A 21,894-nucleotide genomic window follows, 5' to 3' on the forward strand; every position below is an offset into this window, starting at 1 on the left:
CCAGACAGGAATCTAATCTGGCATTCAACACACAGTAACACCCAGCTCAATTTCCACCTAATTATAATAAGACCCAAGAATTATAATTGACGTTCTTAGAAATCGTTAAGTGACAATCCAGGAATAGAAAATCACTAAATGTGGCGATGTAACCGCAAAGGGCAAACACATGACATGGAATTTGTTTAAACAAGCTTAAACAACTTTTCCAATTCTGGTGCACCATGTTTTTATGTACTGGAGTACAGTTTTTTTTTAAAGTCACAGCATCTCAACGATGTTCTAAACCCTGTTATAATCGTCAACCTTCTGAATTATCTTTAGACTGTGTCCCGTTTTACCAGGCAGTGTCCATTTCCCAGAATCCACAGGGAACAGAACTAATTTGGCAATAATCATGGGGCAGGGACTGGCACATACCAAGAAGCCAACCAACAGGGGTATGGTGTGAAAACACACACGTTAGCACTGCATGTCATTTTAGCTGCAAAACATCCCTGCTGCCAAGAGGAAGAGTCATCAAAGAGGGACTTCATGAAAGTACAGTTTATGGCAGGGTTTCCCAACCCGGTGCTCAGGGACCCCCAAACGGTGCACCTTTTTGCTCCCTCCCAGCTCCGTGCCAGACAGCACATATTTTTGCTCCCTGGGCAAAAATATGGACTGCCTGAGGGTCCCTGAACACCAGTTTCAGAAACACTGGTTTAGGGTAGCAAGCTATAAGCAGTAATGAACTGGTTTGTATCACAGTGAACTTCACACTGCAGGAATGTCTGTTTGACTTCATGCTTTTTGAAAAACTCAGATAACCTTCTGCCTGTTCATTTTTAAAAATCTAAATTGTCAAAGCCTGCTCACTTCACAAATAAACACATAGTGAGTAACCAATATCTCTTGCCTTGCCTAAAAGAAAATATTTGTTTTAAATAGACAGATTTAATTCAGGCTTCTATTAATAAAGTTTTATTGGTTTGCATTAAATTATTTGGTTATTTTTGCACGATTGTTCATTACTGCTTTCTTAACGATATTCCCAAAATAACCCCGGCACGGGCCCAGTTGCCCCCCCCCCCCCCAGTCCCGATTATGATTTCCAGTATTGCAAGCTAATGTATAAGCCCTGCAACCTTATAGAAAACGTATTATTGTTTAATAGGGCACAAGCACCTCCTTTGTCTACCCTAAAACCAGAAAATGTGATTTAAAATGACGATGTGACCCGGAAACAGCTGGCAGGGCAGGGGGGATGATGACAGGAACAGCGTGTTTGAGCCACGCTGACTATGGCCGCACGTCCCTGATGAGTCACGGCAAGGCGGAGGCTATTAATACTTGCATACAGTAAGGGGATGCCCGCCCAAATCACACCGCGGCAGCGAGACGGCAAGACCAGGAATGAGAGAAGCAGCACTCAGAAAAATGCAGGAGCACCTCCACTGAATCGCAGGAGGCCACAAACCCAAACAACAGGATGAGAGACTCCATGTTTCCTCCTGTGCGGGAAAATATTTACGCAGCGGGATGGTTTCTGAGGCACTTCCAGCGAGAGGGGGGAGCTGCGGGCTCCCTCCTGAGCGCGCCGTACACAGCAGTGTTTCAGCGAAGGCACTCCAGCGTCTGGTTAGATTTCGTGAAACTTGTATGTGATCTGTAGCCAGTTACAAAGCGTAGCCTGAAATGGAGGTTGGAATCACAGGAGGTTCCGGATATCTGCTAGCCGAAGAAATTCACAGTAAACAAAGCAGGGGCCAGCTGTAACCCAGCGGTACCAAGAAGATCTGCACCTTCAGGATAGGATTAGGATTCTCTACATGGAGAAGAATTTGCTAAAGACCTAAGAACATCCGGTGACAAACTTCAGGAAAAGGGCCGGAGGGAAGCACGGAGCAGCGATGACGAGGTGCTGTCACCTCTGTCCCTTAGGATAAAAGGAGGGGGAAAGATATGCAGAATAAGCTCATGTCGCTAGGCAGTGAATCAGAGGGAATGGGTTTACACAGGAAGGGGCCAAACCCAGAGCGAGAGCAGGGTGAGTGGGCCACGCCCTTAGTGGACGCGCAACATGGGCGTCTCCAGCTGTTTCTGTAGGTGCCGGTTCCGTATCCTGCCCTCCGACAAGCAGCCGCACGCTCTGGCAGCGTTCCATGGATCGGCTGGGACAGGCGGCTTCCTTTGCCCTGACGCTGAGATAACGCCCTGCTCAAGCCGTAGATTAGCCCTTAGATTGACGTTTTTATTTTATTTTTTCCCCCAATACTTTATTCAACAGGCACTTTTATCTAAAGAGACATATAGTTGAGGAAGCAGGGTTACACAGCCCCTGGAGCAATTTGGGGTGCAGGACCTCACTCAAGGGCCCAAGGGTGAAATCACTCTACCGAACCTAGGATTTGACCCAGTAACCTTCTGACTGGAAGCACAGGGTCCTAACCCACTGCGCCACACACTGCACTCTGGGTCCAATCTCTGTGACATACCAGGTCATTTGTGCAGCTACATGAAATTAAGCCCCCATGTAATAACCTCCCGATCCGATTGTGGAAGGATGAGTCCCATAGCTATCCTGTGACCACCGTAAAATGGGCGCTGAACCTCTGTGGAAAGGCTGCACCCAAACATCCTACCGACGCCACTTTAAGTCTTTTCTTTCCGGCACTCATGACCTTGCTGAGTAATAAAAATGTCTGCTGTGAGGAGCAGCAGGCGATGGCAGGCTGTCACCCCCAAGAGTCCAAAAGCCCGATTCACTTGCTTCTTTGTGCACCTGTCAGGGAGACTTACGCCAGCAGCGCCCCCCCCACCACCACCCCCACCCCCCATAAAGTTTACGGCCGACAGATGCCGGCGCGAACGTGGTCGCCCATCTCCCACAGAATGGACCTTGCGTTGCCATGGCTGACCTGGGCCCGACCTCCTCCCTTTGCTATAGCAACGGAAGCGGGGAGAAAGGCAGTGATGTCACATGGCCGGTAAGCAGCTACGCCTGATGGGCAGCCAGACTGGGAACCACAGCAGGCTGGTGGTGAGGGGACAAGTGTCTGAAGCTGCCCCTCTACAGAGCTCCTACCCCCTCAACACCCAGACCCACAAGTGCAGGACACAGGGATTAAACATCATAATCCCCCCCTGTCCTTTTCACGCTAACCTCTGGGTACGGCAGGTGTGCCATTTGAATTTCCTTCTGTTATGCGCGCGCATGCACGCACGCACACACACATACACAGACATACACACACACACACACACACACACACACACACACACACACACACCCTACCTGATGTCCCCTTTCCCCAGACTCGAGTTGGCAGGGAGAAGCACCGCCTGGTTTCCCTCCATTTCCACCACACATTTTGTATTCAGATCCTTTTCTACAAAGAAAAGAAAATAAAGTTTAAGCAAAGAGTTTCACATCACTTCAACAAAAACACAGATACCGTATGCGGCGGGGAACTGTTGCATACTGGGTCTAATGGGAATGATGGTGATAAAAGACAACTGCAGACCTGCCCCAATATTCCATTAAGCTTAATTAATCCGTGCATAAATATTTGGACTAATTGCCCTCATAGACAATAAACCTCAGGAGAACTTTTCCCACCTATGACGGTGACACATGCATTGCCACAGGTCACACACCCTTAAAGACTTTATAAAGGAAACCGGCAACTTGTAACTGTAGGATTTAGAAAATCATCACAGGCTCCAGAAGTGACGTGGCGATGCAGCCCGGCGTGATTCACCGTCTCCTGGAGCTGCCAGGACTGTCCGTCACCCGCTAGCCACGGAGCAGCGCCTGTCCCACACGCCAAGCCGCCAACAGACTCTGCTGCCAGCGGGCCACCGTGGGACTTTCCACAATGGTGCCACACTTTCCTGTGACTCACCGATTCCCCACCCGGATCCCATAAACCTTGGGATTCGTTCCTACGACAGCGATCTGAAACTCTCCGACAAGCCGTGCAGCGGCAAAGAAACAGCGCGTGTTTTGATTTTTAGAACATAGTGAGAGGAAAATGGGAAGCAGAGTGTTTGGGACAAAACACAAAAACAACTTTTTCTTCAAGCTAAAACTGCTTGATTCCATTACGATGGTAAACATGCTGGTGACCATGCTGTACACATCACGTAGCGCAGCAGGCTAATTCCTCTGTCCTTTTCCCAGCTGTTAATGCAAAGATACGGAAAATAGCCACCGGCCAGTTTATCACTTAACGTGCCGCATACTTGACATCCCAACCCAATTGTGCAACTTACATGCAGAGGATGTCCACAGCCGAACTGAAAAACACCCAATAACTGAATAAAATGTGAAGGACACATGACTTTATTACTTAAACCATAAGCACTTCACTGTGTGCCATGTATATGCTAAATGCACTTTACTACTCTGAGAAACGATTCAACTGGACCGTCGCAAACCAAACCTACTGCTACTGTTAATATACCCACATAAGCAGGCATCGCTGAAGGCCAGATGAAAGACATGCGGAGTATTCCCCTCCTCACAGCGGCAGACCGTGTGATTAAACACAGACTTTGGACCCAAAATCTCCTCCACAGTAACTCTTACTGACTGATGCAGGGTTGGGGAGGGGGGGGGCGGAGTGGGCAGCTGACAGCTATGGACTTACAGACTTCTGGAATTTGAATAACGCGTTCCAGAACAAACACAAAGGCATCATTGTGAGAATTTCAGCTGTAACATTGCAAGACACGGCAAACACAATGCAGAACAGCATTTCATTTTAGAAGAAAAACTCAAATAATCGAATTCCTGTTCACGTAGCTTTGACGTGTTCATTTTCCGTGAATGATTCTCATTTACCATCCGAATGAAACACTCATTGTCATCGTGCCGCCTTAGCTGCGAGTCAAAAGCCTGGTTCAATTTTGAAATAAGAAAAGTACCATAAAGGTCGACTCAATAAAATGTGAGTGTTGTCCTGCCCTGCTTGCAGTGTCCCTAATTAAACATACCACGTTAGTCAGGGCCAAATACCTTTTCAGGGGCCCAAGGCAAGGGAGAGCCCTATCAGTAGATTCTGCATGGGCCCTTTTGTACTGATCAGGCCCTAGGCAGCTGTACCTGTATTCCTATCCAGAGAAAGGCAGACTTCCTTGCAGAGCTACATTACGCAACAGTTCTGAATTTTTGTAGCCTACTGGTTGCCTTCAAAACACAAAGTCTGCTGAAAGGAGAAGATATTCACTGGTTCCTTCCAAAAAGGCTGCATCGCGGACCAGAATTCAGCTTCGGAGTTAGTTAGTCACTGACAGGTTGTCTGTAACGTCATTAGCACACAAACCCCTTCTGTCAGGCTGCGTGTCCGCGTGCCGTAACGGAGGGCAGAACTAGCGCCTGCAGCCGTTACTTAAGCTCGCAAATATGCGCCCAACTTCCTCGTCTACAAGTAGAGGCGATGCGCATTTCTCGTTATTAATAATCTGTTTTACTCCATATCGTATTACACAGCATGATCTACACGTGGGCGAGTGTAATCCAAATCTGATCACCTATGAGAATGTAAGATTTATTCTTCTACACGAAACGTCGTTCATATAGAAAATACGACGTTTCGGTTGGATCACACGAATACGCAAAAACAAATGAGTTCTTCTGAATTCATTAAAATTGTGGTGAACATTCATGCATTCTTTTCACAAAATCCTCTTACTGCTTTATGTTAATCTGGGGTTGACGACAGAAATGCAACAGGGGCGTTTCCAAATCAAAATAAACAAAAAGAGAGTATGTTAGGCACATTGTGCGTAAAGTGTTTCTTAAAGCCCCAAATGCGGACGCATGTCACTATTTTATTTATTTAGTGTTAAAACAAGCAACAAGATCACTGGAACTGTGTCTTTGGGTCCCATATCTTGCCGATCACCCCCTACTTACCTCTCCTGTTCATCGGCCGGACACGGACGGCCACCCGCACGTTGGACTCGGTCGGCTCGCCTTCACCCATGTTGATCCTCCGACGATCCACTGACGGTCTTCTCTTACCGGATCGGTATTTATTTAGAGAAGAATATTCGCCATAAGACTCCCGTTTAAGTCTCTTCTCAAAATCACTCTATCCACAAGTAGCTTACCCGAATTGCCAATAACGAGCGCAGAGTTATTTAGGACATTTTCGCTGTTATTGAAACATTGTAACAGCGAGCAAAAAATGTTAAACGCCACCAGTCTGAAGACTTTCAACAGGTCATCGTAGCAAAAAGTTACCCGCCGCCGGCCGCTTCCAGACTGCGGTCGCGTCTGAAGTGCGTCGCCTTCTCGGTGTCTCTCTCCTCCGCTGGAGTCAGAAAGTCAGCGGGTGAAACCTTGCAAAAAAAAAGAAAAAAACACACTTGTTTTCCGCGCTGGATTGTCAATCGTTTACACCGCGACTCAGCAGACAAAACGGGACTTTAAAGCGGACACTTAACCAGGATCATCTTATAATCTCAGCCCTAGAGGCTTCCCATATATAAAAAAACTTGCTTTCCCATTATTAATTAATGATTCCACTGTATTATGACTAACAAATGAAACGAAATTAAAATAGTCAGCTCACAAGGAGAAATACCTGCACAGAAAGCTGTGTATCCTTCTGCCAAGTTTTTCTTTTAATTGGAGATCATATTCACATCCAGTTTTCTTAGAACAACGACTCAATGGTCCTTTTTGGCGTGAAGTCTTCTTTAGGATGAGTAATTATACACATTAAAAAATCCGCCTTGTAGTCACTTTATGCTCTTTATCTGGATGACACATATCCACCTGTTCCATTTCCTGAATCCGCCCGTAACACAACTGCGTACTGGTGCCATTTTAACCTGGAGCGCAGACACTCCAGAACTTGCCAGATATTCAACTCCCTTTCCTTTCTTGCTGAAGGGGTTCAATAGCGACGCATGCGCAAACAAAACTAATTTTCTCGTCTACAAGAAATGCTTAAAATGTCCTTCATAGTTTTTCATTAGAAATTATTTATCTTACGGTTAAGTGTAGCAAGACATTTGGCTCTGAACACATTTTTGCGACATTGTCGACTCAAGACAACCCTACCTATTTAATTTTGTATTGAAACACAGTAAAACGTATTGGGTATATTTGTTGATTTAATTCGTTATTCATACTTTTTTCAGATGGTAGCTTTCCCTTCGAAGTGTTGTTTGCAGACATTCTCCGGTTGTTGTCACTGTCAGTTTTATTTTTAAATTCGCACACTGTGCATTCTGCTCATTTGCTCTGAGGAGACTTGCTTTTTATTGCAAGTTGTTTACATAGGGTGATCATATTTTAATTTGTAAAAAAAAACTGGACACTGGGAACAGGACGCAAAGAGAGGCACCAAAGCTGCGCAAATATGTACACAGAAAGAATCCTGCCTGTAGAAAGCTAACACAAAAAACAAAATGAAATCCCGGACATTTCAGGCATTTTTGGTGTCTCAAAAAAGAGGAAAAGTCTAGGAAAAGGAGGACATATGTTCACCCTATTACATTACAGTAAATTCCGGAGTCAAAACACGCAATGCGAGCAATCTAAGTATTTATTTACTATTTGTAAACTCGAATTCAAAAAGTAGCTATTTTGAAATAGAATAACTTTAAAAAGTATTTATAAACGCAACGCTACTAGTTTGTTACATCACAGATTTACAGGCACAATTTGCGACACATAGACCTAATTATTCATGAAAAGGTCATCTTTAATGAGAGGTTTCAGTAAAAAGGAAAAATACTGCTTACAATCGAATCAAAGCAATTTGGATAGTTCTTACTGATTTCATAACTTTGTAACTAGATTATACCTTCAAAACAAAATCAACATTTAATATCTCGTGATCTTCTTCCATTATATTGTATATTTATTGCTAAATCCGTATGAATTCTTTATACTTTTTACGTATTTGTATTAATGTAAAGCAATAAATAATTGTATACATGTATATTAGGGCTAACCTTATTGCGGAACTTATTAGAAGATTTTTGCTTTCCCGTCGAAACAATATTTTGAACACACTTCCGTTTGGAGTATCTGATTTTTTTCAACAGTTTTGATCAGTTTACGGTTGAAAGCGTGTTTGGATACGCAGTGTGTTTACTATGAATTGATTCTTGATCGTAATCTTGTATTTTGAGTTGTTTGCTTATACAACAGTATTGAAATGGGAAAACCGAAGAAGAAGAGTAAGTACTAAAGTCAGCTGTCAAGTTCATTGCGTGTTTGGTAATCGATGTTTTGGTGTCGGTCGTATTAGCTGAGTGTTGCTATTAGATGGTTAGCGGTTCGAATCTTCTGTAACCTCTTTAAACGTTACCCGTTTTAGTTTTACACTTGTGCTGTTTGTGCCGTAATTTATATGTCCCGTGAGTTAAATGTTTTTCAGCGAGATTGCAGTATGTGATGCATCTTCAGTGGAAAAAGGGGGAAAAGGGTCTAAGGTTTAGCAGTAGTAGTACATGTAGCTGCTTAACTAGACTGTCTATGTTATGTCAGCATAAGAAATCAGTGAGGGATGTTTAAGTGAGTATATGGGTGTAATAAAGACTGCTTGGCTCTCAGCGGAGGCGGACGCACTTCTCTCCCTCTCCTTATCTTCCCTGCTTTGCTTCTCTCGTCTCGTCTAGTCTACTGTCTTACTGTCATACTCGAGAGACCCTCTCAGCCCTGCTCTTCAAAACTAAGGAAATTATGGATTTGATCAACTGGTCTCTCAATGCAATTGACACCATCTTCTCGCAGAGGAGCGCAGGTTCAGGGGAACCTGACTGTCCTACACGATGGACGGATGGGAGAAGTGGAGGGTCGTGTGTCTGGCAGCTCTTTCTGTGGAGGACGTCGAAGATATCTACCTATTCGGAACCTTGATAACGGGTCTTATGCTGATTGGATTAGGCATCGCCCTGGTTTATCGGAAATTGAAGAAAACGGTGACAGCCGCTCAAAGCCCCACTAGGCTAGCCGGGATGATTGACGGAGTTGGCAGAGCTGTCGGCACTCAGACTTTGGCTCTAGATCGCAAATTGGATACCATCATTGTGACTATGGACCGCAAACTTGATAACATCACGGAGAAGCTTTCGGCTCTGCATAGGAGGGATTGCGGAGACCAGTGTGGACATTAGAGAAGCTACAAAATTTCAGCTTTTCGCCCGAAAACCCAAACAACCTAATTATCTGCTTCTGGCTCCCCCTTAATCAGCACGGGCCTTGGCCAAGGCCGTTGCTGAATTCAACAACTCCCCCAGAAGGACAAGGCAGCGAGACTCTCTTGCATCCCTCTCCCCCGACCCCAAGGACTCCCTCCCCCTATCCAACGCCTTCGCCGCTTGACACCCCCAACGTGAACAGGCGGGTCGATGACCAGGGCATCTGGCTGCAGGGCCGGATGGTTGTTTGTTCATGCTGGACTACCTCCACTTCCCCATTCCCTTCCCTGTGGCTTGTCTCGATTTTTTTATATTGTGTAGTGGCTATGTGCTTATGTTGCTGAGGTGTTTTTTTTTCTGTTCCTACATTATACTCCCTAATGGAGTACAGTCTAGGGCCTGTATTTTTTTTTACTCGCCTCTCTCACCTCATGTAATCGTTTTCTCTGTTCTTCCTATGCCCGGGTCGCTGCTCGTGCGGTCGACCGGCTGGCTTGTAGAGCTGCTGTCTCCTGACCTGTCTTCCCCTTGTTTGTATGTATAGTCAGGTAGATCTTAACACTGCTCTATGTGCCCTTGAATTGCCCCTCGGGGACAAATAAAGTGTTTGAAATGAAATTGAAATTAAATGAAATAATCCCGGTACAGTAATCCAGGGTTGCCAACTTTGATCAGCTGGCTGTCGTAAAATGTTCAATTTGGGACAAGTCTGCGCACACATGCACACGCATTTACATGTATTTAACAGTTTTATTACCTTGTAAATAGTCTGTAGGGTTTGCAAACTACGCCAACGCTTTTTATGCTGCTAATTTTAGGTTTATAATGGAATGATATAGATTTGCCGTAAGATTTATTGCGTGAGCGTGAGAGTCTGAAAGTGCCACGCCAGATGCTTGAGAGCTGGCAACTTTGATAATTACTACTGTTAATAGATGCATTATAAAACATCTTGTTCTCTCCGTGTGTCTTATGCTCATCAGGTGACGTCAGTCGAGCGGAGCTGATGATGATGACCATTGCAGATGTCATCAAGCAGCTGGTGGAGGCTCATGAAGAAGGCAAGGATATCAACCTCAACAAGTCAGTATCTGCAAACACGGCGGTGTGAAGGAAAGAACAAGTTTGTTTTTCCAGATGTAACTTGAAAGCTTTCTCTGGAACTGATATCTTACTTTATTTACTTAATTTATTATATAGCATCTTTTTTTATTGATTGATAGCCCAATTGACTGAGATTGAGCCCAGCAATAGTTGTGAGATTTGGGGGGGTCACAGGAGATGTTGTGGAGTTATTCAGGTGTAATCAGCTTTTAGCTGGACCAGGCTTGGCCCTCTGTGAATCTGGACCTGATACTTCGTAATAATCCAGTACAGCTGACTCTTCCTGATCTTGCGGTTGTGTGTTTCTGTCCCCACCTTCCCCAGAGTGAAGACGAAGACGTCGGCAAAGTACGGCCTGTCTGTGCAGCCGCGCCTGGTGGACATTATTGCGGCCGTCCCGCCACAGTACCGCCGCATCCTGCTGCCCAAGCTCAAGGCCAAACCCATCCGCACCGCCAGTGGGGTTCGTGTGCGCGTGCCCCTCCCCCATTCCACGTTCTTTCGCCGTGCTGATGGATAGCCCACCTCCTTAACCTGCCCCATCTGTCTCCTCGTGCAGATTGCGGTAGTTGCCGTGATGTGCAAGCCCCATCGCTGCCCCCACATCAGCTTCACGGGGAATATCTGTGTGTGAGTAGAGCCCATCGATGATGCTGGTCACATGGACAAGGATGGGCGGAGTCTGTATGAGTGCACAAGCCAACTGGAATTAGTTAAAAGTGGAGAGCTCTGTATTGGTGCTTAACAAACATCAGCTAATTAACTAGTAAAACTTGTGTTTTCTGTTCTCTAATTGGAAATTTTGTGTGAAATTTAGTAACTATACCCAAATTGCAGTCATGGACTGAGTAAGAGTCAAAACAGAAAGAACTAATTTTCATCATGATAGAGGAATGTGCACATATTGTCATTATAGGTGCTTTCCCAACGCAGGAACTTTTTTCGGGAACAAGGAACTTTTGTTGTGTTCCCACCACAGGAACTCAGTCCGATTGTAGTTCCTCAGAGGCAGTTCCGGAACCTTTTTTTAGTGCCTACTTCGGAGTTGGTACTTTTCATTCCCCACGTACTACTGTGGTGGGTCACAGTGATGAACTTTGTTGATTGGCTGACCATTGGCACCTGCACTAACTTGGAAGGTATGCAGAAGAGCAGGAAAAGAGAGATGAAGTATAGAAGCAAAGATTGAGCGGATGGAATTATTTTTGTATCTCAGTTACATTAAAAGCATTAATTGTTTTTGCTTGCATCTCCATATTTCTGCATTGCAAAATTCGATCGAAAACGATTTACTTTTGTCTAATATCTCCTATGGTACTGAGCTAACTTGCCAGCGCTTATTAGCAGAATAATGTTACATCGTTTTTCATTCTGTGGAAAATGAAAGATTGTTCTGCTGACTAGATTTAATACTGAATTATTAACATGTATTTGGTCATATAGATAAATGGCTGCATCCTGTTTTTTGGGCCGTGCAAACAAATAACTAATAAAATGGCTTATTTAGCCTCCATTGTTTTGGTGTGGTGGTATAGTTTTCTATGAAATTATGTGTGAAGTTTAACCTACGAGATTTTTGTGTCTCCGATGCTTCTCTAGCATAAATGTCACAGTTCCTGTTGTGTGATGGGAACGGGACACATGAAAGTGGCTGAGAGCTACAAAAGCTCCTGGTTGAGATGGTCTAGAAACTCGGAACTAGGAATTTGGTTCCTGAGCTTCGGTGGGAATGTGCCTTATGTTTGGGATGTTTTAGGTTAGTGTATGCAGGTTATTTTAGAGGGTACTTTGCAGTGAGATACTCTGAGATGCTCTTTCTCATACAGCTACTGTCCTGGTGGTCCAGACTCTGACTTTGAGTATTCCACACAGTCCTACACCGGCTATGAGGTAAATGTACTCCTTTATCTGCATTTACACACCTGTATTCCAGCTGTCTTCATTTTCTGTGAATGAGACACTGGCTTTGCAGTTAAAGTTTTACTGCTTTTGGGAGGTTTGGTTTATGAGTTTTTAAGAATTGAGTTGGAGCTATATTTAAAGATCTTATTTGTCTATTTAAAGGTCTTTATTTTACTCGAACAGAGAGTTACTTGTATTTACTATAGTATGATTACATATGAGGTGGCAGTGCTGTCATGGCCGTTGTAGCAGTTGTGCACTCACAGCTTGTAACCGGATGATCGCTGTCCTTCACAGCCCACCTCGATGAGGGCCATCCGGGCTCGGTACGACCCCTACCTGCAGACTCGCCACCGCGTGGAGCAGGTTGGTTCTCATGGCACCGGTTTACTGATCCCCTCCTCGCCGCGCTCTGTGCTAAGGTCCTTCCCCTCCTCGCCGCGCTCTGTGCTAAGGTCCTTCCCCTCCTCGCCGCGCTCTGTGCTAAGGCCCTTCCCCTCCTCGCCGCGCTCTGTGCTAAGGCCCTTCCCCTCCTCGCCGCGCTCTGTGCTAAGGCCCTTCCCCTCCTCGCCGCGCTCTGTGCTAAGGCCCTTCCCCTCCTCGCCGCTCTCTGTGCTAAGGCCCTTCCCCTCCTCGCCGCCCTCTGTGCTAAGGCCCTTCCCCTCCTCGCCGCGCTCTGTGCTAAGGCCCTTCCCCTCCTCGCCGCGCTCTGTGCTAAGGCCCTTCCCCTCCTCGCCGCTCTCTGGCTAAGGCCCTTCCCCTCCTCGCCGCTCTCTGTGCTAAGGCCCTTCCCCTCCTCGCCGCTCTCTGTGCTAAGGCCCTTCCCCTCCTCGCCGCCCTCTGTGCTAAGGCCCTTCCCCTCCTCGCCGCGCTCTGTGCTAAGGCCCTTCCCCTCCTCGCCGCCCTCTGTGCTAAGGCCCTTCCCCTCCTCGCCGCGCTCTGTGCTAAGGCCCTTCCCCTCCTCGCCGCGCTCTGTGCTATGGCCCTTCCCCTCCTCGCCGCTCTCTGTGCTAAGGCCCTTCCCCTCCTCGCCGCGCTCTGTGCTAAGGCCCTTCCCCTCCTCGCCGCGCTCTGTGCTAAGGCCCTTCCCCTCCTCGCCGCGCTCTGTGCTAAGGCCCTTCCCCTCCTCGCCGCGCTCTGTGCTAAGGCCCTTCCCCTCCTCGCCGCGCTCTGTGCTAAGGCCCTTCCCCTCCTCGCCGCGCTCTGTGCTAAGGCCCTTCCCCTCCTCGCCGCGCTCTGTGCTAAGGCCCTTCCCCTCCTCGCCGCGCTCTGTGCTAAGGCCCTTCCCCTCCTCGCCGCGCTCTGTGCTAAGGTCCTTCCCCTCCTCGCCGCGCTCTGTGCTAAGGCCCTTCCCCTCCTCGCCGCGCTCTGTGCTAAGGCCCTTCCCCTCCTCGCCGCGCTCTGTGCTAAGGCTTCTCCACCCCCTCTCCATCTGCGCAGTTAAAGCAGCTGGGACACAGCGTGGACAAGGTGGAGTTCATCGTGATGGGAGGCACCTTCATGGCCCTGGCTGAGGAGTACAGAGATTACTTCATCAGGAACCTGCACGACGCACTGTCAGGCCACACCTCCAATTCCGTGGCCGAGGCAGTGAGGTACATGCTGGCCTCATGCTCCCCTTTCTATCCGCTGCAGGGTAATATATGATATTCTGCACAACATTATCCTAAGTAGCTCCCCCTGCTGGCCACAAAGCACCTAAGCTGGTAATAATTCTGATGCATATAGTGTTTTCAGTACTAATTTGATAAAGCCAGAAAACTATAGGTGGACAATGCAGTTAAATAAAATGGATGGATGGTTTCTTTTAAATGCCTTGGTGTTTCTGAAATCCCCTTGAAATGATTTTTCTTACTGAAAGATGCACCAGTAGGGGGCACTGCGTGCTTACTGTGTTTGGGCCAGAGGAGTCATGCAGCCTCTACTACATTTCAGCTCGAAATATTGACCCTGAAGGAGATTGTCAAATATTTAGTGTATTGCTGTTGCTGCTGATCAAGGCTATCAGGCTATCAGAGACTCTAACTTTAAACAGCATGGCGGTCAAGGGCCTTAAGGGAAGTGAGTGATGCTGATGTTGCTGTACTGAAGCAGCTGTATGGTCTGTTCCAGATGGAAGGGAATTTATGTTGGTCTGGGCGTGAAGATAGGAGGAGTGAAAACAAGATGCTGACTCTTCCACTCGCTGGGGTTCGTAATGTATCCTGACCATTATCAGGATGCAGGGCTGCTCAAAGGTGTCGATCATGACTGTCCTTACTGCCACCTGTGCTGCCCTACAAACGCAGTAACTGCTCAGAAACTGAAAAATGGGACTTAGGGGTTTTTTTCGTCTGCCCACCTGTATGTGTGCTAGGTAGGTACATGATAGTGTTGAACAAATATGTTTTGGAACAACAAAAAACAGTTGAGTTTTATATTTTATGGGATATGCTCTGCACCTCCAGAACCGTGCATAGGAGAACCAAGTGTGGATGGATGGATGGATGGACAGACGGACATGTATACAGGATATACAGGGAATTGCAGCTTTATAATAAGACTGTACAGTTCATTTTAAAATGAGTCACTCCAACCTCAGCCTGTGGAAGGTGTGAGAGGAGTCTTTCCGCTCTGGGCTACCCTGACTGCACCTTTTAGTGATCAGCTCCTGCAGGAAAGGCGGGGATATTCCCACAGCTGACTTCGGTCCCCCCAAAAAATTGATAAAATATGCAGTGACGATGTTACGCTTTTGTACGACAGTGTGGTCTTTGAGAGTCAAGTCTTTCATTCTGGGCTTGAGACGTCCTTCATGTGGCATTTCGGTAGCTGACGTTGAAGCTGGAGTTAGCGGGTCGGAGGCTCGGCAGCGGCAGGGGCGGTCGGGGCGGGGGGTGCGGATGTGGCGGCGTAGGAGACCACGCGCCGTGAATGGCTGCGTGAGGTGCGGGGGCGGGACGCTGGCATGGGAGACCGGGCCCACTCGCGCCACTCAAGATGGGCCGAACAAGGCACGATTATTTGCCTTTGAGTGCTCTTAATTTCTGCTGCAGCTGGCCTGGCGTGGCACCCGGAGCAGTCAGGGGGGGGCGGCCCCGGATCTGCACTTCCTTCGCTTTCAGAAGCTGCTGCCTGGCTGCCGGTTCGGCCACAGATGAAGGCTTTGAGGAGGAGGGGGGTTGCGCTGAGGGGCTCCGCAGTGTCGTAGCGCTGACGCAAGAAAGCCCCCCCCCCCCCACCACTCCACCTCGTGCGGAAGCTCTGAGTCTCTGTTTGGGTTTGGTGATCTGCTTCTTCTGGGGAGAACGTGATCTCCTGCAGTCTCTCCCCACAGGAGCATGCCATCTTCTCCTCCTTCGCCGTGACCCCCACCCCTATACTTGATTCCCCCCCCCTCACCCTCGGCAGATTTTTTTGAGTGGTCCATGGGGGGAGAGGCAGGATTGGTAAATGATTTGACAAAATCCAACATCCTCCACTAAGGAAAATGTCAGATCCTCCATTATTTTAGCAGTTATGTGTTTGTCTGCTGTGCTGATAACTATGAATATTGATTACATTTGAATATCCGGCAAGAATGACTTGCCAATGTCGGCCAGTACTATTATGCTAACCAATATGTCATGCGTCTCTTGATGGGGGGGGGGGGGGGGGTCTCTGCCAGTCTTTGTGGTCATACCCTAGCCCCTTCCTCCAGGGAGTAATCAGAACAGTTTCCTGAACCACCGACCAGTCGGGTTTCAGTCTGGCAGTACGGAAGCGTGTCTGGCTGAGCGAGATGGACGTCACAAGCTCGCTCAGTTACGTTGTGACCCGATAAGGACAGACGCCGCGTGTAGGTGCTGGCTGCCAGATTTCTCCGATAGCTCCGCTAATCGGCAGCTTCGTTAAGATGACACGATTAGGGTGATTGTCTCGGCCGCTAATCCTGCAGTGCTGTATGAAGCTACGGGGTCGATATAATGGTGAGGTCTTATCTGCACTGGAAAGACTGGCGCCATCTGTCTGTCCAGCTCTGTGGGTGGATAAGAGACCACTGTCTGGGGGGGTCTGTCTTCGCTGTGGTATTCCCACTCTCAAACACTCTCAGATAGCTTCACCTCTCAGCTGTGTAATTTCTCACTAAACAAGGTTTAGCATTTTAATGGTATAAGCTATCCTCCTTTCTTTCTCTGGGTCTGTGCCGTTCTGCTGGAATAGTGTGATCCGGCCCAGTTTGTCATTCTTCACCCCCTTCGGTGGGACTTCCCGTGTTTTAACCTCCGTCGTTATCATCGTATGGATCAGGGACCCGTAATGAAGGCGGATACCAGCTTGGAGTCTGTCTTTACTGATAAACAGCGAGCTTTTGATTGGTCTACACTAGTAAATAAATTAGAAACCTTAAATAAATCTGGGGAGAGCTGATGGGGGGGGGGGGGGCATGGTTATTTGGTCAGAAGTGTTTCAAGGAGAAACGTGAACCTCTGCTGTCCTGGGGGGTTTGCGTGCCCGGCAGCCGCAGCAGGAGGGTGTAGGGGTCTTTGGAGGGTGTTCTGGTTTTACGTCAGGGCCTTATACATGCTCGGTTTCTGCAGGGCGGGGCGTAATCGTGTTTTTTGTGAGAATAGTTGTTGAATGCCTCTCCTTTCTGGAATCGAGTGCCCTGCTACCGTATCCTTGAGTAACGGGTTCTGGTTTGCGATTGCTGGAAGGTCATGCTGCAGACTGACAATTCAGTTATCCTGGGAGACCCACTTGGGGGGGGGTTTCTGGAGGGATTGTTCTACTTTAGATTTATGGGCGCACCTCTTGTGAGGTTGTGGGTTCAATTCCCCCGGTGGGCTACGTGTGTGTATGTTGGGCTTCGATTCCTCACCCCGTAGGCTCCCTGTCCCCCCCCCCCCCCACTGAGAAGGCTGGCCATCTTCCACAGGTACTCGGAGCGCAGCACCACCAAGTGCGTAGGCATCACCATCGAAACGCGACCCGACTACTGCCTGAAGCGGCACCTGAGCGATATGCTGGCCTACGGCTGCACCCGGCTGGAGATCGGCGTGCAGAGCGTCTACGAGGACGTAGCACGCGACACCAACAGGTTGGCGGGGCGGGTGCCGCGTCGTGGGGAGAAACGGCCCTCCGTGTGGCGTCTGTACGGCCCCTGAGAGCGTGTCTCTGTGCAGGGGCCACACGGTGCGGGCCGTCTGCGAGTCCTTCCACCTGGCCAAGGATGCTGGCTTTAAGGTGGTGGCCCATATGATGCCGGACCTCCCAAATGTGGGCATGGAGCGTGATGTGGAGCAGTTCATCGTGAGTCCCACCCGGTCACGGCCCCTCCCCCTGTGCCCCCCGTCAAGGCCCCTCCCCCATCACACCATACCTGCGTCTCCTGAGGGCTCCTCCTGTGGCTGTAGCTGCCCAGATGCATGCTGGGTACTGGTGCCGTAGGGGCTGATGACAAAGCTGCGGGGTGAGAATTGCGTGTCAGCGGGGCTGCAGAGGCGCGATCCGCTTTGTCGGCTTTTACTGCCGCTGGCGGAGCCGCGTGCCGAAGCTCCCGTCTTGGCTAATGAATCCGGCAGTTATCTCATCGCAGGGTCCTTATCGAGGCTTGGCGGCGGGCGTGTGCCGCAGTCGCCCCGCTGCCATTATCTTATTATGGTCTGTATTAACCCTGTGATTCCGTGAGGGGAACCGTCTGGAACTCTGTGTTCAGTAGGCACGTTAAGATGTCTGCAGTGTAACGTCTGATCAGGGTAAAATCAGCCCTTCCTTCTTTCCCGCTGTCGTTGAGGTGAATCTGCTTTCCCGTCATGGATCTGTGTGTTTAATGAGGCAGTCATTGCCCCCAGGAGCCAGTCACCCTCCCCTCCCCATAAGAGGACTTCTGCTCCATCCCATAATGATCTGGCACTGGTTTGAGCTCCCATTCACACGACTGCGTGGTGATTAACCCGAGGCTCCCCCCGAGGTCCTCAATGCCCCCCCGAGGGCTCAGTTTGTAAAAGCGCATTGCTGTGGCCCATCTGTCCGGCATGTCCCCGGAGGAGCCCCAGGACAGCGATAACGTAAAGCCATTAAGAGGCACGCGCGCCTTGCTTCGCTTATCGGACTGGAGCCGGCCACATGAGCCCGACACGCGTCAGCGGGGGAAGCAGAGCAAACATGCTAAGATACAAAGAGAAAAGTCCTTTCAGAACTACCTTCTTCAATACCGCACGAGTCCCGCAAGTTAATTAAGGGCACCGATTTCACCCAGTACTCCCACTGCTCATAGATTACGTTTTATTTTTGCTATTTGGCTCCTGGACACTCCTAGGCAGTCGGCAGAATTTTCCTGGAGCTCAGTGGCTCGGATTATGGGTCTTAACCAGGACGTGAGGCAAGAGCCTAGAGATTTGGTTCCAGTCCATAACCGCAGTGCCGAATTCCCCACAGGAGTTCTTTGAGAACCCTGCGTTCCGCCCAGACGGACTGAAGCTGTATCCCACCCTGGTGATCCGCGGCACTGGGCTCTACGAGCTATGGAAGACGGGTCGCTACAAGAGCTACTCGCCCAGCGCCCTGGTGGACCTGGTGGCCCGGATCCTGGCTCTGGTGCCGCCGTGGATGCGGGTGTACCGTGTGCAGAGGTGAGGCTTGTGGTGGCGCCCTCTGCTGGTCGTCACTTGGTATAAATGGTGGCCACACCATTTGGGTTTCCCTAATGCCGTTCGGGACGCCTGCCCCCCGTGTCCGTGCAGGGACATTCCCATGCCACTGGTGAGTTCTGGCGTGGAGCACGGAAACCTGCGAGAATTGGCCCTCGCCCGCATGAAGGACATGGGCACCGAGGTGAGGCTCAATCCGCAAGACCCTGGCAGGATGCAGGGAGTAGGGGCCCCCCTAACACCTTCCGCTGTCTTTGCAGTGCCGCGATGTCAGGACCAGGGAGGTGGGCATCCAGGAGATCCATCACAAAGTGCGGCCCTACCAGGTAACTGGTGGCTTTGTGTGTGGGGTATGGGGTAGACCCTAAATATCTCTGTGGATGGTATACAAATTATGGCCAGTTGCTTGTCCCTGTGAGTGCGATTCCCCCTTTTGGCCCACAGGTGGAGCTGGTGCGCAGGGACTACGTGGCCAATGGCAGCTGGGAGACATTCCTGTCGTACGAGGACCCAGAGCAGGACATCCTGATCGGCCTGCTGCGGCTGCGTCGCTGCTCAGCGGCGTCCTTCCGGGCCGAGCTCAAGGGGGGTGTGTCCATCGTGCGTGAGCTGCACGTATACGGCACTGTGGTGCCCGTCAGCAGCCGTGACCCCAGCAAGTTCCAGCACCAGGTGAGATGAACCCCCCCCCCCCCCCCCCAAGCAGAAACGAACCCTGTCCTGCCACGCGGCTGGTTCTGATCACCACGTGGACCTCTAGGGCTTCGGGATGCTGCTGATGGAGGAGGCAGAGAGGATAGCACGGGAAGAGCACGGGGCCACAAAGCTGGCTGTCATCTCCGGTAAGCGCAACTAACCCACCCGCCCCCCCCAGATGAATCACTGCTGTATGGCTGGATGGTTTTTATGATGGTGAATTAAGAGAAATGCAGACCTGACAGTACATATCCTATAAGAGAAAATCGCTCGTTAACAAGAAACTTTCCATCTTTTCCCCATGAATAATCTCTTTTAATGATGGTAATTATTGAACACATTCAGGTAGCAATTTTATATGAAAATTAATCTCTTTGGCCTTTTAGGTGTGGGAACCAGGAACTACTACAGGAAGATGGGCTATGTGCTGGAGGGGCCGTATATGGTGAAGCGCCTGGACTGACAGAGGGTCACATGACCACGGAGCGCCTAACAGGGAGCACAGCCTGTACAAAACACCCACAAGACCTCTTTACTGAACTGCTTTTATCTTGGAATGCAAACATATCAGCATATGATTAAATCTATTTTTTTTCTTTTATGTTGGTGAACAGACTGTCAATGATGCCTGTTTTGTAAAATGTTTCCAGGGTAACTGTGCTTTGCTTCGAACTCCTCAAAGACGCTTGTGTGAGGATAGGCTCAGTTGGCTTTCCTGGGCCCCATTTGTTAGGCGGGAGTATCAGAGGGTCCCATTGGCTAGGCGGTGCCCGGACAGGGTAATCGAGGGCCCCATTGGCTAGGCGGTGCCCGGACAGGGTAACCGAGGGCCCCATTGGCTAGGCGATGCTCATACAGGGTAACCGAGGGCCCCATTGGCTAGGCGATGCTCATACAAAGTAACCGAGGGCCCCATTGGCTAAGCGGTGCTCATACAGAGTAACCAAGGGCCCCATTGGCTAGGCGGTGCCCATACAGAGTAACCAAGGGCCCCATTGGCTAGGCGGTGCTCATACAGAGTAACCAAGGGCCCCATTGGCTAGGCGGTGCTCATACAGAGTAACCAAGGGTCCCACTGGCTAGGCGGTGCCCATACAGAGTAACCAAGGGCCCCATTGGCTAGGCGGTGCTCATACAGAGTAACCAAGGGCCCCATTGGCTAGGCGGTGCTCATACAGAGTAACCAAGGGCCCCATTGGCTAGGCGATGCTCATACAGAGTAACCAAGGGCCCCATTGGCTAGGCGGTGCTCATACAGAGTAACCAAGGGCCCCATTGGCTAGGCGGTGCCCATACAGAGTAACCAAGGGTCCCACTGGCTAGGCGGTGCTCATACTGAGTAACCAAGGGCCCCATTGGCTAGGCGGTGCCCATACAGAGTAACCAAGGGCCCCACTGGCTAGGCGGTGCCCAGACAGGCGACAGCCATGTTCCTGTCACTTTGGGCTCCACTCCTCAGACACAGGCAGGTTTTGAGATGCCTGCTGGTCGACATCTTGGTACCTTTATCTCTAACACATCAGACAGTGCTAGTCACTGGCGGACTGGTGATTCAGACATTCTGGTCGGTTGCCCATGCTCAGCATTATAGTATAGAGTCGTTTTCAAGCCTGAATTTTAGTTCGATTTGCTTCGATTTAGGGCACCACAGCCAAGGAAATACAAATTTAAATGGCATAAATATAATTTTTAGTACAATAAAGTTTTTTTTTTATTATTAATTTTGTGCTCTCGGTGACTTGTAGTGTAAATTGTATTATTACAGCAACCTCTGGCCAGTATCACTGGTACTGGTAACTGTACCCTGAATCCAGCGATCAGTCCACCTGACACGAGCTTGACCATTGTTACTGGTTCAGCTGTAAAACTCTGAGGAGTCAGCTGCAAATATTCCCTCATTAGCATGGAGATTAAACCCATTTCCTTAAGCAGGTTATTTCCTAAATTGCTCTGTTGTCTGAAAGTGGCTTTTTTATATAAACACCCCCCCCCCCCAATTAGTTTAGCTCTCATCTATTGCTGTGTGCGTCTCGGAATGAGAGGCTACCGGTGAGATGCTGCTCCTGGGCCTCGTGCTTCAATCAGGCCCGAGCGGTTAGTCACCACTGTTCTATTAGCCGTTGTGCGGCGTCCCCGCGGCGTGTCGAGGGGCTCACCACGGGAACCCCAATAGCAGCCACCCTGGCAGGTTTCGCTAATTTATCCGTCTCCCCACCACACAATTATTTTTCCATCTGGGGCTGCCAAACGGCTGAGTTACGGGGCCGCAAAGCGTGCCCCCGATGGGCTCTCACGTCGCCGCTGTACGGGTGCCTTAGTCTGAGCGACGACTCGCAATGTGGCAGCCCGTGTCACATTATCCCAGCGGGCTCGCTGGTGGTCTAATGACGGCTGACGATGGATGTGCCTCTATACAGCCAGACTCTGTGTGAGC

At 49.3% G+C, this 21,894-nt stretch overlaps 2 protein-coding genes across 6 annotated transcripts in view; one reads left to right on the top strand and one right to left on the bottom strand.

The window, feature by feature from the left end:
- kif13bb (kinesin family member 13Bb) overlaps positions 1–6,876 on the bottom strand; it is a 32,616-nt gene extending 25,740 nt beyond the window's left edge. The window contains exons 1-4 of one of the 5 annotated variants that reach the window (XM_023806695.2): positions 6,576–6,876; positions 6,233–6,330; positions 5,903–6,000; positions 3,278–3,371 (exon numbers count right to left, since the gene is read on the bottom strand). In XM_023806695.2, coding sequence (XP_023662463.1) covers positions 3,278–3,371; positions 5,903–5,972 — 164 coding nt within the window. In that variant the 5' untranslated portion in view covers positions 5,973–6,000; positions 6,233–6,330; positions 6,576–6,876. Of the gene's footprint in view, positions 1–3,277; positions 3,372–5,902; positions 6,331–6,575 lie in introns of all 5 variants that reach the window. The other 4 variants (XM_023806696.2, XM_023806693.2, XM_023806694.2 and 1 more) reach the window with 4 other exon arrangements.
- A 1,140-nt stretch (positions 6,877–8,016) lies between these two features.
- On the top strand, positions 8,017–20,071 carry elp3 (elongator acetyltransferase complex subunit 3). Its single transcript, XM_072702634.1, has 15 exons — positions 8,017–8,184; positions 10,131–10,230; positions 10,576–10,714; positions 10,811–10,881; positions 12,078–12,141; positions 12,451–12,519; positions 13,594–13,748; positions 17,051–17,212; positions 17,298–17,424; positions 18,553–18,746; positions 18,858–18,948; positions 19,025–19,090; positions 19,209–19,436; positions 19,525–19,606; positions 19,847–20,071. Exons 1-15 carry the CDS (start codon positions 8,163–8,165, stop codon positions 19,921–19,923), a joined length of 1,647 nt encoding a protein of 548 aa, XP_072558735.1. The 5' UTR covers positions 8,017–8,162; the 3' UTR covers positions 19,924–20,071.
- The last annotated feature ends 1,823 nt before the right edge of the window (positions 20,072–21,894 follow it).

This window comes from Paramormyrops kingsleyae, chromosome 19, assembly GCF_048594095.1.
Source record: "Paramormyrops kingsleyae isolate MSU_618 chromosome 19, PKINGS_0.4, whole genome shotgun sequence".
NCBI classification, from domain to species: domain Eukaryota; kingdom Metazoa; phylum Chordata; class Actinopteri; order Osteoglossiformes; family Mormyridae; genus Paramormyrops; species Paramormyrops kingsleyae.